The 15,189-nt window shown below is 38.4% G+C and overlaps 1 protein-coding gene across 2 annotated transcripts in view; it reads left to right on the plus strand.

Moving 5' to 3' along the window:
• Window positions 1–12,561, plus strand: part of UCHL5 (ubiquitin C-terminal hydrolase L5) — a 29,937-nt gene extending 17,376 nt beyond the window's left edge. Inside the window, exons 8-12 of one of the 2 annotated variants that reach the window (XM_067467605.1) lie at window positions 462–564; window positions 2,151–2,264; window positions 4,522–4,551; window positions 6,852–6,950; window positions 11,849–12,561. In XM_067467605.1, coding sequence (XP_067323706.1) covers window positions 462–564; window positions 2,151–2,264; window positions 4,522–4,551; window positions 6,852–6,950; window positions 11,849–11,893 — 391 coding nt within the window. In that variant the 3' untranslated portion in view covers window positions 11,894–12,561. The remainder of the gene's footprint in view (window positions 1–461; window positions 565–2,150; window positions 2,265–4,521; window positions 4,552–6,851; window positions 6,951–11,848) is intronic. The other variant, XM_060774532.2, reaches the window with a different exon arrangement.
• The last annotated feature ends 2,628 nt before the right edge of the window (window positions 12,562–15,189 follow it).

Below are 15,189 nucleotides of genomic sequence, written 5' to 3' on the forward strand. Positions count from 1 at the left end.
ATGATAGAATTGGCTCAAACTTCCCACATGGATTCCATTTAGATTTGGAATCCATGTGGGAAGTTTGAGCCAATTCTATCATGGAATCCCCATGACCATCAGAAAATACTGTGTTTTCTGATGGTCTTTGGCGACCCCTCTGACACCCCTTTGTGACCCCATTAGGGGTCCCGACCCCCCAGGTTGAGAAACACTGATCTAGAGGGATGCATATAGAATGATAGAACTATCACAATATACCATAGTTTCATATGTTTTGTGCACATTGACACATTTTGAAATTGGTGCCTGGGAGGAGACAGTTTTACTTTTTATATACTGTCTGCTCACTATTTATTCCTGATAAATGAATATATTGCCATCTTGGCTTTTGACTCAATAGTATATTAAAGATCATGAATTGCTTTGCGGCTGGTGTTGCAGGGATAGCACTGAATGACACATTTCTTCTTGCTTTGTAGGTACAGTGAAGGTGAAATAAGGTTTAACTTGATGGCAATTGTATCTGACAGAAAAATGATATATGAACAGAAAATTGCGGAATTGCAGGCACAACTTGCTGAGGTATTTTGCAAGTTAAGCTGTTTCTTTATAATGCTTGGACCATAAGGCTTAGTGACTGATTTTGTAATATTTCTGAAGCTGAGCAGATGTGAACCTAATCAGGTCCTTTAATGAGAAGAAGGAAAGAAAAACCGAGAGCCCTGTGTAAGAAAGAAAAGGGAATCTAGTGGTAACAAGTATGTATCAGGCATGTATAATATGGATTAGGCTTTTCTTTGTCTCCTCGGTCCCTTGCACCCCAGTCTTTGAACATCTCTTCAAAGTAAAGTCTTTGAAATCCTGAAAATATTTTATGTTTTCAAAAATGGTATGAAGCTTTTCTGCTTCTACCATTAAGCTGTTATTGAAAATGTTCACAGCTGGGTAAAGATTCAACCAACAGTCCTGAAATTCAATGATAGATTCTTCATTGGCACTATTTTATTTTGTTCCAGTAAGTTTGTGAAGATTGGTCATTAAACAAGAAGCAGAAAAGCCAATTTACAAATTGCTGAAGTAACAGACTGTATCATAAAAAGCAATAAATGTGTTCAAATATAGTAAAGTAAAGTCTCCCCTTGGGAACTTGGGGCAGCTTACATGAATGGCAGCTATTCGATGCCATACAATACACAGTGAAAATACAAATACATAATAAATTAGATGCAAATAATTGTCGTGTCAGGAGCCCACACAGATAGATATCTACATAAAAACTCCAACCATCACCCAAGTCAAAATGAAGCACCATTAAAGCCTTGGCAGACCGTGCAAAAAGAATCTGCGAACCCCACCTCCTTCAAGATGAACTGAACCACCTCAACTGGGCTCTCCAGGCCAATGGATACTCCACCTCAGACATCAGAAGAGCTGCAAGACCAAGAACAAGCCACGAGAGTAAAGATGAAGATCCACCCAGAGAAAAAGTGTTCTTGCCATACATCAAGGGAACCACTGACCGCATAGGGAAGCTGATGAGGAAACACAGCATGCAAACCACCTACAGATTAGGTTGTTTGGTACAAATTTCCATTTAACATGCCATACAGCAGATGAAACATATATTTTGATTTTCTTTCTTTGTTCATAGTATAATATAGTATCTAAAAAGCACTTTGAATGAATAAATACTACAGGTGAATACTTATTTGTCATTCAAGCAAGAAATTACAGTAGCATGCATATCATAATTTATACTGAACATGTAAATAAAGTGAAGTCCTGGGAGTAAGATATGCAAAGATCATTTTGGAGTATGGTTCTCTCCCCCCCCCCCCCCCTCTCTCTCTCTTGTGTGTGTGTGTGTGTGTGTGTGTCAGGAGTGACTTGAGAAACTGCAAGTCGCTTCTGGTGTGAGGGAATTGGCCATTTGCAAGGACGTTGCCCAGGGGATGGCTGGATGTTTTTGATGTTTTACCATCCTTGTGGGAGGCTTCTCATGTCCACGCATGAGGAGCTGGAGCTGATAGAGGGAGCTCACCCACACTCCCTAGATTTGAACCTGTGACCTGTCGGTCTTCAGTCCTGCCTTATATAATGTTACTATTTAGATACTAAATTAATTAAGCTGTGCTAACGTGTACATTACTAAACTTTTTTCCATAAAGGAAGAGCCCATGGATACAGACCAGAGCAGTAATATACTAAGTTCTATTCAGTCAGAAGTTGCAAAGTATCAGATGTTAATTGAAGAAGAAAACCAAAAATTGAAAAGGTACAAGGTATGTGAATGGTAAAATGTTTCAAAAACTCAGTTGCTGTGTTGATTCCACAGGATATAAGTCTAACATGAAAATGTAGATACTTGTAGAGGTTTCAATTATATGGTCTTTCATTTGGTGTTCAGGAAAAATATAACTTGCATTATATCCAAATGTATCAAGCTATCAGAGTTGTTAAGATTCCTTTTGAGGTAGAGGAGTGGATAGTTGATTAAGTATAGATAACTGTTTCTCCTAAAGTAGTTTCATACATCTTATCTTCCCCCGCTCCACTATGGCTTAGCTGAAAATCCTGGAGAGGCATTCAATGTGTTGTTGAAGGCTTTCATGGCCGGAATCACTGGGTTGCTGTGAGTTTTCCGGGCTGTATAGACATGTTCCAAAAGCATTCTCTCCTGACGTTTCACCCACATCTATGGCAGGCATTTTCAGAGATTGAAGGGTCTCACCTCTGACCACTAAACCTCTGAGATGCCTGCCATAGATGTGAGTGAAACATCAGGAGAGAATGCTTCTGGAACATGGCCATACATGGCCAGAAAGCTCACAGCAACCTTGAAAGGCTGTTACACCCCAATCTAGGCTACAATTAATCCATGTGGACTGTTCACCACAAACCTCTTAGATCCCATGGCTGTTTCACATCTAGCAATATCTTTTTCCATCAGCTCAGGGACAAACTGGTCATGAAAGGTAAGCTATCTTTCTGAGATGCATTTTCCATCATAACTGGAAAGAGACAGAGAGAAAGCATGCCATCTCAGTTACCTTGTAATCTTTGAGATGTACCTTAGCAAAATAAAATGTGTCTTTGAAAACTTGATTAATAATCCTCTGTTTAAAAAGAGTGAACACGTCATGTCTTGTTTCCTTCATCTGTGCTTAAGACAGATGCTGCGCTTTTCACAAAACTTCAGCATAAATAAAGCAAAATAATATCAGGGAAATATATGTCCTAAACCACAATGTTAATATAGTTGATATCGTGTGGTTGAAGGCTTTCGTGACCAGAATCACTGGGTTGCTGTGAGTTTTTCGAGCTGTATGGCCATGTTCCAATAACATTCGCTCCTGACGTTTCACCTGCATCCCATACTTAGGCAATCACTCATTGTCCGAGTAGGATAGTCTTCCAGGATCAGTGTACTGCTGGTGGGTCCATGGGTGACTGTAGATCTCTATTCTTGATCTGCATCTTCTCCCGCAGTGAGGGCATTGGTTTCCAGATGGAAGGCGGTCCCAATCGGGGTTGGCTTGACACACCTTCCTCTTGGCATGTTTCTCTCTTTCACCCTCCATTCGTGCCTCTTCAACTTCTACAACACTGCTGGTCACAGCTGACCTCCAGCTGGAGTGCTCAAGGGCCAGGGCTTCCTAGTTCTCAGTGTCTATGCCAGAGTTTTTAATATGAGTATGCATATTATGAGTATGCATCTCATACAACGAGTATGCATCTCATACAATGAGTATGCATCTCATACAACAGTAATAATAATAGTAATAATAGTAATAATAATACTTTATTTATATACCACCCTATCTTTTCAAGGGGACTCGGGGCCATTTCCAACCAACAATGGCAAACATTCAATGCTAGACTACACTAACAAAGAGAAATAAACAACACCCCCCCCCCAAATCCCAAAATAAAATTCACAACTATAACAAAACATAACAAAAGGATGCTTCCAGGCACAACAGCCAGGCTACGTCTGTGCAAATACCCTCACTAGTTGACTTTGCAGCTACAGGGCTATTCAATGCTGATCAAGTTTGCTAATTGCAACATTCCATACTTACTTCAAACAGACAGAATTCTTTTTCCCACCCTGGAAATTCCACAGATAGATAGACACACACACATACTCCACTTGCCTCATTTCCAACAAACCTCTGAATAAACCTCTGAGGATGCCAGCCACAGATGCAGGCAAAATTTCAAGAGAAAATGCTACTGGAACATGGCCGTACAGTCGAAAAACTAACAGCAACCCATAATTGATATTCTTCTTGAAAACAGGAGGTTCTCAGGAAATCTTGGTCCACTCTTCAGAGTCATAATACTCAATCTGAACTGACTTTTTCCCAAATTTATTTCCACTTCTGTCTATTGAATGTCTAGTTTAGTGAATCTGCAAAGCTGAAAGAGGCCAGAAATTAAAAGATGCTTTGCAGTCTGAGATCTTTATATATCATGGCTGGTTTGATCCCGTCAGGCCCATTCCTTGTTGAAATTTCTTTTCTACCTTGATTCTAGGGGGCTGTGCAAGCTGATCCCTTCACCAAGGTTAGATGACGTGTAATCTCATTCATTTAGTTCCTTTTTTCAAACTTATTTTGTTTTGAGGTAGATTCCATAATCTTGAGTATTTTCTTATTTTTTTATAATAGATCTTCCCTCACTTTCTCTTTGGTCTCTTGGGTGGGACCACTGTTAGCTAGTTGCACAACCCAGTTCAAGAATTGGTGCAGTCAGGTAAACTTAGTCAATAAAACTGCACATACAGGAAGTTCTTCTGTTGAAAGACTTAAACTGATACCCCTTCTACAGTGTCGTGTAACTCAGATTATCAAAGTAGATAATCCACATTCTCTGCTTTAAACTGGGTTATATGAGTCTGCACTGTCATATAATCCAGTTCAAAGCAGATAATCTGGATTTTTATGGTAGTGTAGGAGGGGTCTGAATTGCTCTGTGAACAGGAAGGCTGCTGTTTTTTTGGGGTGGGGGGGGGGGGTGGGAAGTAATGATATTGATTGACCTTGCCACTGGACAAACTGCTCATGCAGCTTTGAGCAGTTATGTCCAACACTCTGGCCTCTTTTTCTATTACATTTGTTTGTTTGGTGTGATTGTAATTTTACGTGATGCAGTGTGGACTTCTAGATAACTTGTCTGTACAGCTATCCGGACTATTTTTTCTTAGAATAAGGAGTACTGACAGCTTAGAATAAGGAGTACTGCACTCGCTGTGGTTGGAATTGTTTCACATGATGTCTCTCGCTAGACTGAATAGCCCAATTAATGACTGTACTCCAATTAATTACTTTTTATTTTGAAATTCAGCGGCTACTGGTATCATTCATGAACATATATATATTGTTATAATAACTCAATTTGGTTGTGTTTGAAGTTAATGGTATATACCTACCTATTATACTCATGGATTGATAATTTCATAGAATCAGAGTTGAAAAAGAAAAGATATCCAGTCCAACCCCTTCCATTCAGGGAAAGCACAACCAAAGCACCCCCAACAGAGGGCCATCCAGCCTCTGTTGAAAAGCCTTCAAAAAAGGAGCCTCCACCAGAACCAGTTCCACTGTTGAACAGCTCTTATGGTCAGGAAGGTCTTCCTAATGTTCAGGTGGAATCTCCTTTTCCTGTAATTTGAACCAATTGCTCCATTGAGTCCTAGTTTCCAGGGCAGTGGAAAACAAGCCTGCTCCTCTTCCTTATGACATCAATTCAACTATTTAAACATGTCTATCATGTCTCCTCTCAACCTTCTCTTCTGTAGACTAAATATACCCAGCTTGTATCCTGCAAATCTACCCTGTGTATGTTTACTTAGAATCAGAGCTTGGAAGTTCCCAGAACCCCCCCCCCCCCCCCAAAATAGTAGCCATGTTGTTGGGGAAATTCTGAAAGTTGTACTACAAAACCTAACTTTCTCAACTCTGCTTGCATCTAATTCCAGTTAGAATCTGTATTTGTGTCAGTGTATTAATTTTTCTTTTTTTTACAAAATAGGAGTTGATTGCTTGTAAAATTTGAAACGTGTTATTTTATGTTCTAGTTTTCCTCTTGGCTCTATCACTGATATCAATACATTACTAATGTGTGCTTTTTGCTATCACTTACAATCCTGTTTCTGCAACTTCTGTGGGTGGATTTTTATTGTGGCTATTTTGTACCAAGTCAATAATTTTGTTCAGTATTATCTGTCATAACAGCATGTAAACATATTATTTATATTTCATTGAACACGAGCCAAGATATAGCCCCAGAAATAATCTCTTACCTGCTTACTGCAGCAAGATAGAATTGGCACAGTTTTATTGAGGGCTTCCTTTTGAAGAAAGAAGGTAGAGAAAAGACAGGTTTCAGAGAATTAATTACAGAAACGTCCATCTTGCTTCTTGAGACATTTAATTGCCGTAATCTAATCTATGCCTTTTATTAACTGCATTCAGACTGGAAGTCAAATCATCAGAGCTGAATTGTAAAGGTCCTTGAATGTTGCATTAACATTCAATGTTCTGCCAATATAACCCCAAATATCTTGAGTTCTGCTGACACAGCCAATTTTTAAATTGTTAATCTTTTCTTTCTCTTAAGAAAAAAGGGGACAGAAAAGCTGATACTTTGCAGATTTTTTCTTTCCTTTGCCCCTGTCATTTTTAATTATTGTCACATCACATAAACATTGTAACTGGGGGAGCCAGTGGTTCTCCTTGGGTGCTTTGCTTACTTCACAAATTTTGTGCAGTGCACTTATTCATGTAAGGAATTGGACACTTATTTTTATATGGGCATAGTGGCATGTAATACTAATTTGTGAAATGCCTCTTCTGTGTTTGCAGATAGAAAACATTAGAAGAAAACATAATTACCTGCCATTTATCATGGAATTACTAAAGACTTTAGCTGAACACCAGCAATTAATCCCACTTGTAGAAAAGGTAAGTGCATTTCTATAACCCTTGTTCTGATGTTGACATTACTATCTATATAAATAAAAATGTAATGTTGGTTTGTGGGATTAATATAACTGAAAAACCACTGGATGAATTGACCCAAATTTGGACACAATACACCTATCAGATCAACAAGTAACCATCACTCATAAAAACACAACGGAAGGAACTTTAAAATCCCAAAAAGCAAAAAGATGCTACAGCACGTGCGCAAAAACAACTTACCTTGGCAAATTTATTTATTTATTTAGAAGTTTTATGTACCGGTCTTCTCACCTCCAAGGAGGGACTCAGGCCGGTTCACAACATGTGTTCATGTACAATAATATACAAAAACAACACAGTGCATCATCATTACACATTAAAATACAAGTACAATAAAAACATCATCACATTACACAAGCCAAGTCGTCAATACAGTCAAACAAAACACACAATAGCATATCCAAACTCTCTTCCGGACGACAGCTTCCAGCATTCCCTAGACCAGCCCCTTTAGGGAGAGGAGGATGATCCAAATGCACTGCTTCCAAGCGGCAAGCTTTCTTCTTGGATTTCTTTGAGACCATCCCAATTCCTGCATATTTCCAATTTCCTATTCCTGGACTGCAACTCCCAGCAATCCTCTAGATATATAAGATAGATAGATTAGATAGAGATAGATAGATAGCTAGTAGGGCTGGGCGGTTTCGTTTCGTAATTTCGTAATTCGTTAAAAATTCATTATTTTTTTTATAACGAAGCGATATTGAACCATTGAGGAGCAACTAAAAAACGAAACGAATTTTTCCAATTCGTTTCGTAATTGTTTCGTTATTGATTCGTTATTGATTCGTAAATGTTTCGTTATTATTTCCGCATGTCTGGTGCAAGTTTTAGGGTTGCTGTTTGTTTGCTCAGTGAAAAAATATATAATTATCACACCAACAGTCAACAACAGAGGGAGAGGGAAGCTTCTGAAGTTTTTTTAGCGTATTGCGCGATCGCGGCCGCCATTAACGAATCGATTCGTAATCGATTCGTAATTGTTTCGTAATTGTTTTATGATTTCCGAAATTTCATAAATATCAAACTTTTTTAAAGGAAAATTTTGGAATTCTTTTAAATAACGAAACGCAAAAAAACCCTAAAAACGAATCGAGTTTAGAAACAAATTTTTCCATGTTTGGACAGCCCTAATAGCTAGGTAGGTTGATAGATCGATCAGGAGGACAGCTGGGAGTTGTAGTCCAAGAATAGATAGAGAAGAAAGGGGAGAAAGAGGAAGGGAAAGAAAAGGGAAGGAAGTAAAGAGAAGGAAGGAAGGATAGAATGAAAGAAAAAAGGAAGGAAGGAAAGAGGGAAGGAAGGAGAAAGAGGAGGAGAGAAAGAGAGAGGGAAGGTTGGCCACAGCAACGCGAGGCGGGTACAGCTAGTTATTATTTTAAAAGGATCTACCTGAATATTGGTGAGAAAGACCCAAATAATCAATAAAAATATATAAATTAACTACTACTTGAATCAATATATTTTTTGAAGAACAAATGCAATTTGCATTGCAGAAATACCATCCAGAGGCATATGGACTATCAGTTTGTGGTCACTAGGTGGCCCACTATCCATTGAGATGTATTCTTCCAAAGCCCTCACATAACAGCAGATTTCTGCTTTTGCTTTCTACTGATTATATTGACTTCTAAGTGTTGTTCCCTCCCTGTTCTGATCCAGTTGTAACATCGATTTGGTGATATGGCTCCCCTCCAAACACGTTTGGGGAAAGTAACGTGCTCAGCCTGTCCCCGTGGTGCTATTAAACTCTGGTGGTTTAGCTGACCTGATTTAGAATCTTGTCCTGAAATTGCCTGGCACGTGTCCTTTCCATGTGCTCTAGATAGAAAATGTGGGATTCTACTGCTAAAAAAAAGCAATCAATGCCACTCAAAATCCAAGTCAGTGTTTAGAACAGCAGAGGACTTCTAACTTTTAACAAACCATGAATGATGTATTGTAGTATTGGGTTTTGAATGTGGACGGAATGTGTTAACATGCAATAAGATTACGAGCAGAGATTGCAGATGTAAAGATACTTAGTTGAATGTAAATCTCACTGAGTTGAATGAGCTGGATCTAGGTAGATATGCTTAGAATAAATCAGTTAAAAGAAGTAACATTTCATATATTAATCACTTATATTTCATTGATTGTAGTCATCCTGCTCTAAATAAAATCTCCCAAGCCTTTATCCATCCCATAGGACTAATTTATAGGATCTGTATTGATTTATATATTTATATAATTTATAGATTTATATAGATGTATATATTGATAAATGTGTATATGTATGTGTATAAAGTTAAATATAAGATTACAAACATTTCTCATTTTCTCAGTTTGTCCCTATTTTGTTTTAAATTCACCATGGACCCTTTTTGAGTCAGCATCAACATATTATTTGTTTCGCAATTTCTAAATATTGATCTTTGTATGAAAATTGTGTCACATTTAATCCGGTTGTCAACATGAATGCCTCTGGACAGTGTTTCTGCAAATTTATTTATTTATTTACTTTATTTCTATACCGCTTTTCTCAGCCCTCGGGCGACTCAAAGCGGTGAACAACATCAATTCAAATCATCACAAAACCAGTATAGGGCAATTAAAAACAATTATAACATAATGTTTTTAAAAGAACAAATGTAAAATGCATTTGTTCTTTTTAAAAGGTATTGGTTCAAGTTTATCACTCCGTTATTCATCCAGATAACTCAAAATGAAGCCTTAAAACATGTATCTGTTATGTCAGGTGTGTTGATTATTTCATTAGCTAAGGAAACTATCCTCCATTTTGTGTCCTGGGTAGATCTGTGTCATTGCTTGCAGTATTCAGTTCTATCAGAAAACAAGAAATCTCAATGCAAATTTTAGATGATGAACTTGTATCCAGTAGGCAAAGAATCTCTGTTTCCTCTCAGCTAGCCTCAGGTTATAGGTATAAAAGTTTTGATAGCTACTTTAATCAAGGGAATACATTGCCTCTATGGAGAGTAGTATGTTGTTGTTGTTCATTCCCTCCAATGAGCAGCCGGGCTTTATTTCCTGAAGTATGGACTGGTTGGATCTTCTGGTGGTAGATAAAGTAGATTGTGTCCATAAGAAACATATATTAGAAATGTCTTATCCCCAAAGGTGCAGTTGGATTCATGTATGCCCTTTTAAGCTAAAGCAGACTAATATAGTTTTTAAAAATATTAAAACATAATTCTCTCAAACTGAAGTAGAGGTTTAAATAAAAGAGGAAGGCATAGTTATATTCTGAAAGTTCTGAGAGTGCCTTGGACCACCAGAAGATCCAACCAGTCCATACTTCAGGAAATAAAGCCTGACTGCTTATTGGAGGGAAGGATAGTAGAGGCAAAGATGAAGTACTTCGGCCACATCATGAGAAGAAAGGAAAGCTTAGAGAAGACAATTATGCTGGGGAAAATGGAAGAAAAAAGGAAGAGGGGCCAACCAAGGGCAAGATGGATGGATGGTATTGATGTGTTGGGCCTCGGCCTCTTGTAAGCTGCACCGAGTCCAAGGCACTCTCAGAACTTTCCTCCAACACCATAGTTCAAAGGCATCTATCTTCCTTCACTCAGCCTTCCCTAAGGTCCAGCTCTCACATCCATAGGTGACTATGGGGAATACCATTGCTTTAACTATGCAGATCTTTGTGGAGAGTAGTATACATAGTTTGAAATGGGGCTACCCATCAGAAGTTTGAAATATTCAAAGAACTGAGCAGCATTTCTCATTGTTTTCTATTGTGACCAGCCTGACTGGTCTTTGACACAATCTTAGCTGACCCCAGCCGCAGCAAGGCATGGCAAAAACCTTTATTAGAGTATCAAATCAAAACACAATGGTTGCATTATAGTTCTTGTAGTTTCAAGTTCTTTGTTTTGATTTTAATTCCTTCACTATGCAAGAGCTCATAGATGCTATAATTATAAAGCCATTGTTATTGGTGGCACCATTTTTATTATAAAGCCTGACCATCTACAAAGTATTGTATTGTAACTAGACAAAGGGTCACATCCTGCAGACAAGGAAACAGACAACATAGAAAGATGTATTTACTGAATTTAGGTCCTGTCTCCGTGTTCCCTGTCCATCCACCCCCACCCCACCCCCCCCTCACCCCCAGTATTTTCAGCACATTTCAAATGCATGCTGTGCTTCATGCAAATGCTGGGGAAGAAGGCATCCAAAAGACTGTGATTCTTGGAGAGGCAAAATACTGGCGTTTCAGTTAGAATGACATTCAGGCCATTTCCTTATTTATCTGGATTCCATCCATGTCATAACAGACACCATTCAAGTCTGGTTACAGCCTATTGTTCAATAACAATAGGTTACAGCCTATTGTTCAATAACACAGCCCAACCCAAAAAAGTTCTTAGTATCTTGGTTTTTAGATCTGTTTTGGGGGTTTTTTTGGGTGCTGATTCAAAAAGTTGCATTGGATAGGCTGCATCAGCTCTAATTTCTTAGATATGATTGTCATGGTTTTCTGTGCATGAGCAGACGGTGTTTGTGTATATGGCATATATCTCAAAACTAGAGCTGATGGGGGGAAACTGGTGCCATTTTTGGAAACAGCAAGTCAGATATACCCAGAAACAGGTCTTAACATTTCAGGCACCAAAATGTGTGTTGGTCAGTGTAATGGCCAAATGGTTCACAGATATTTTAAATTAATGTTTAACTGCATATAAGGGTATTTGGTAGATTTTTTTGGAATATAGTGCCTCTGTGTTAAGAAGCAGCTAGCCTGTAACTTGGGTTTTAGTCGAAAGAAAATTGTTGGCTTAAAAAAAACTGCAACAATGCATGCTTATCTTTATTTCTTTACACTCTAGGCAAAAGAAAAACAGAATGCCAAGAAAGCTCAAGAGGCCAAATGAAGATAGATGTATCTCTTTTTCTTTTTGTGTGTTCTTTTTGTTTGGAACGGTGGGGATGCTGAATATCTTTGTCTTCATGAAAGTAACCCAGCAAGATACCTTGTAAAGTTTAAATTCGTCCAACGCATGTTTGCCAATTTGTAACAGTTTGTCCTGTCCCATTTGCACGGGGTCTATGAATCTTCCCTTTCTCCCCTGCATCATGTGCATGTAACTGCCTCTTGATAATGGTTTTTAGAGTCTCTGTCAAATTCCAGTACTCAACAGGACATGTGACTGATTCTTCATATTTAATCAGGAAATGCTGCTGAAATGTGTATAGACCCGAATTTGTGCAACTGGCGTAGAACTTTTTACTGTAATGAACATATTTAAATATCTTGTCTCACAGTGAATCCTGGGTATATAGTTATGTGAAGAAAGGTTGACTTATTTTTACAAATAAGTTGAGCCATCTTTGCTTGTCACCGCTAGCTGTCTTGGTCTCTGAGTCTTTCAGTGGCTTGCCCTGTGTTCTTGTTTATATGGAGTTGTGTCTAAATTTTCTACAGAGTTGGAAGTAAACAAAATAATGGAATAGTAGAATCATTTACAAAGACCATTGAAGAAGCTTAAAAGTTTATTGCTTTTAGTAGAAAAATAAATATTCCCATTTTTATTTTGGCAAATCTTTGTATGTTGTATTACTTTCAAGAAGTAGTGTGATTTTGGTAAGGAGATCAATATCTCATCTTCTCAACAGTCATTTATATGATACCAATATGATGAGAAAAGGTTTACTGTATTTTTCCACTATGTACTTATGATTGGGGTTGTATCGTATAAAGCTCGCAGAGGGAACAACTTCTACTCCTACAGTGGAGTGTGCCATTATACGAGGGGTATTTTTTAAGTAAGGTCCGTTTTGTTGTAGACACTAGTAGTTCGCACGCATACCGCAATGAGCACATGTGTCGTGTACCGGCATGCCTCGGGAACAACTGTGCTCAGTTTCAGCTCTGTAGTTAACCTGTACGGTTCTGTTCTGTACTTTACAACTCACCCGCCGCATGTGAGGTTCGCTCAGTGATACGGTTTTTGTCAGCAAGGAACCTGCCTGCTGCAGAAATTCATTGGCGGGTGAGTTGATAGTCTTAAACATTTTTAAAGCACAGAACAAAACCGTACAGGTTAACTACAGAGCGGAAACTGAACACAGTTGTTCCCGAGGCATGCTGGTACACGACGCACGCGCTCGTTGCAGTATGCGCACAAACTACTAGTGTCTACAACAAAACGGACCTTATTTAAAAAATACCCCTCGTATATAGTGAATTTTCCTGCTATTTTGACAAAGAAATGCTTCCGCATATCCTAAGAAAATGTGTTTTTTATGGTTTTGAATAGGTGAAACACAAAAGTTCTTCTACAGGGCCCTATTTTTATACTGAAGCCCATAGAGGATGGAATTTTTAACTAGGGAATTCTTGAAGTCTGTAGTAAAGTTGAGTATCCCACATCCAGAATGTCAAAATCCGAAATACCCCCAAAATCTGAAATGGGTGGCTAAGATAGTGGCACCTTTGCTTTCTGATGGTTCAAAATGCACATACTTTGTTTCATGCACAAAACCATTAAAACTATGGTATAAAATTACTCTCAGGCTATGTATATAAGGTATATATAAAAGATAAATGAATTTAGATATAGACCCCATCTCCAGGAAATACAGACATTCTGAAGAAATTAGAAACATCAAACACCCTGGTCCCAAGCATTTTGGATGAGTGATATTTAGTATGGGTCTCGATATCGAGTAAACACCATTCTGTTTTGTTTTTTTTTGGGGGGGGGGGGGAGGAACTGCCCAAATTCGGGAGGGCAAAATACTGTTTTTGGATTCAGCAATCTGGAAAATCAGTTTTTGCTCCGGAAAGATCCAACCCAATGGCAGCAATGGGGGAATTTCCCAGCCTCCCCTTTCTGTCATTTTTCGGGCTATAGGGATGAAAATGGCCACACTTGGAGGACACACTTACCACTGGAAGCCCACCAAGTTTCAGAATGTTTGGGTTATCCACTGATTTTTAGGAAATCTTAAAATTTCTAGAAATAAAATCTCTTTTTAAAAAACCCAAAACAGCATCCCATGGGAGTATCTGATTGAGATTCAGTAATACCTCTCCCTCTCCCTCTGGCTTTTGCTCCCCTAAAAGCCTGGCCATGAGTACACTCGCCCATGACTAAACTCCCGCCTGTCTCTTTCTCTCTGTGTGTATATATATGTATGCATATATGTGTAGGTTTGTGTGTGTGTGTGTATATATATATATATATATATATATATATATATAATGTATGTATATATTTGTTATGTATAATATATACTTATATTATATTATATTGGGTGGATTTAGGCTCAGGCTTCTTGTGTGGGAGAAGGAGCACACACAGAGAAGCCACAAGAAAAATACAAAGAGGTGAACATTGAACAACGAACAACTTCCAAGGGCTCAAGGGAGTCAGGCCTCCCTTCACTAAACCACCCCAATATTTAAACACCCCACAAGATGCTCTTTCACAGTGCCCCCAAACACATGCCCACCCTCACTTCCCTGGTGAAATTTTTTTTAAAGATTGAATTATATTTAACTAAGACAATTTAAATTTCCAAAGGAAAGGGATTGAGGCAAAAAGTGATCCAAAGCAGAGTGTCGACTTCTTCCGTAACGGCTTCAGAAAACTTGTTCATTGTTGACAGAAATGTATCCAATTGTCTGGTGATTATATGGAAAAGTGAATAGTGGTAGTTAAAGAGCACATTCTAAGGATTATTTCTGCATTTGATTTATTAAAATATTCCCATCCAAACCCAAGTAACAAAGGTGGAGGCATTACTTTTCATTCAACCCTCATAGCTTAACCTCCAGCAAAGAGAGCGGAACAGCCAGAACTTGTTAGTTTGGCAATAAGGCTAGAGTGTAGGAAAAATATATGTCTTTGTCCAATATATCATCTACCTACAGTATTCTGTTTCCATATAATGTTGCCAGGAATATGAGCCATGGAATAATAGCTAGTTGAAATAGGCACATTTTGGGCAAAGTGTTGCAAACCAGCATACTCAGCAGATACGTTCATGATTTGGTTTCTCACAAGCATTTAATTGTGCTCTCAATTTATTAAGTTAGTTTCTGGGGGAAGATGAAATCTTTTTATTGACTGACTTATCACCTTCTCTATTTGACATGAAGTCTGCTTATAGTCACCACAGGGATAGTACCGGAAATGATTTCCCTGTGCCAGATTCTGGCTGC

Source organism: Anolis sagrei, chromosome 4 (assembly GCF_037176765.1).
Source record: "Anolis sagrei isolate rAnoSag1 chromosome 4, rAnoSag1.mat, whole genome shotgun sequence".
In the NCBI taxonomy this organism is placed as follows: domain Eukaryota; kingdom Metazoa; phylum Chordata; class Lepidosauria; order Squamata; family Dactyloidae; genus Anolis; species Anolis sagrei.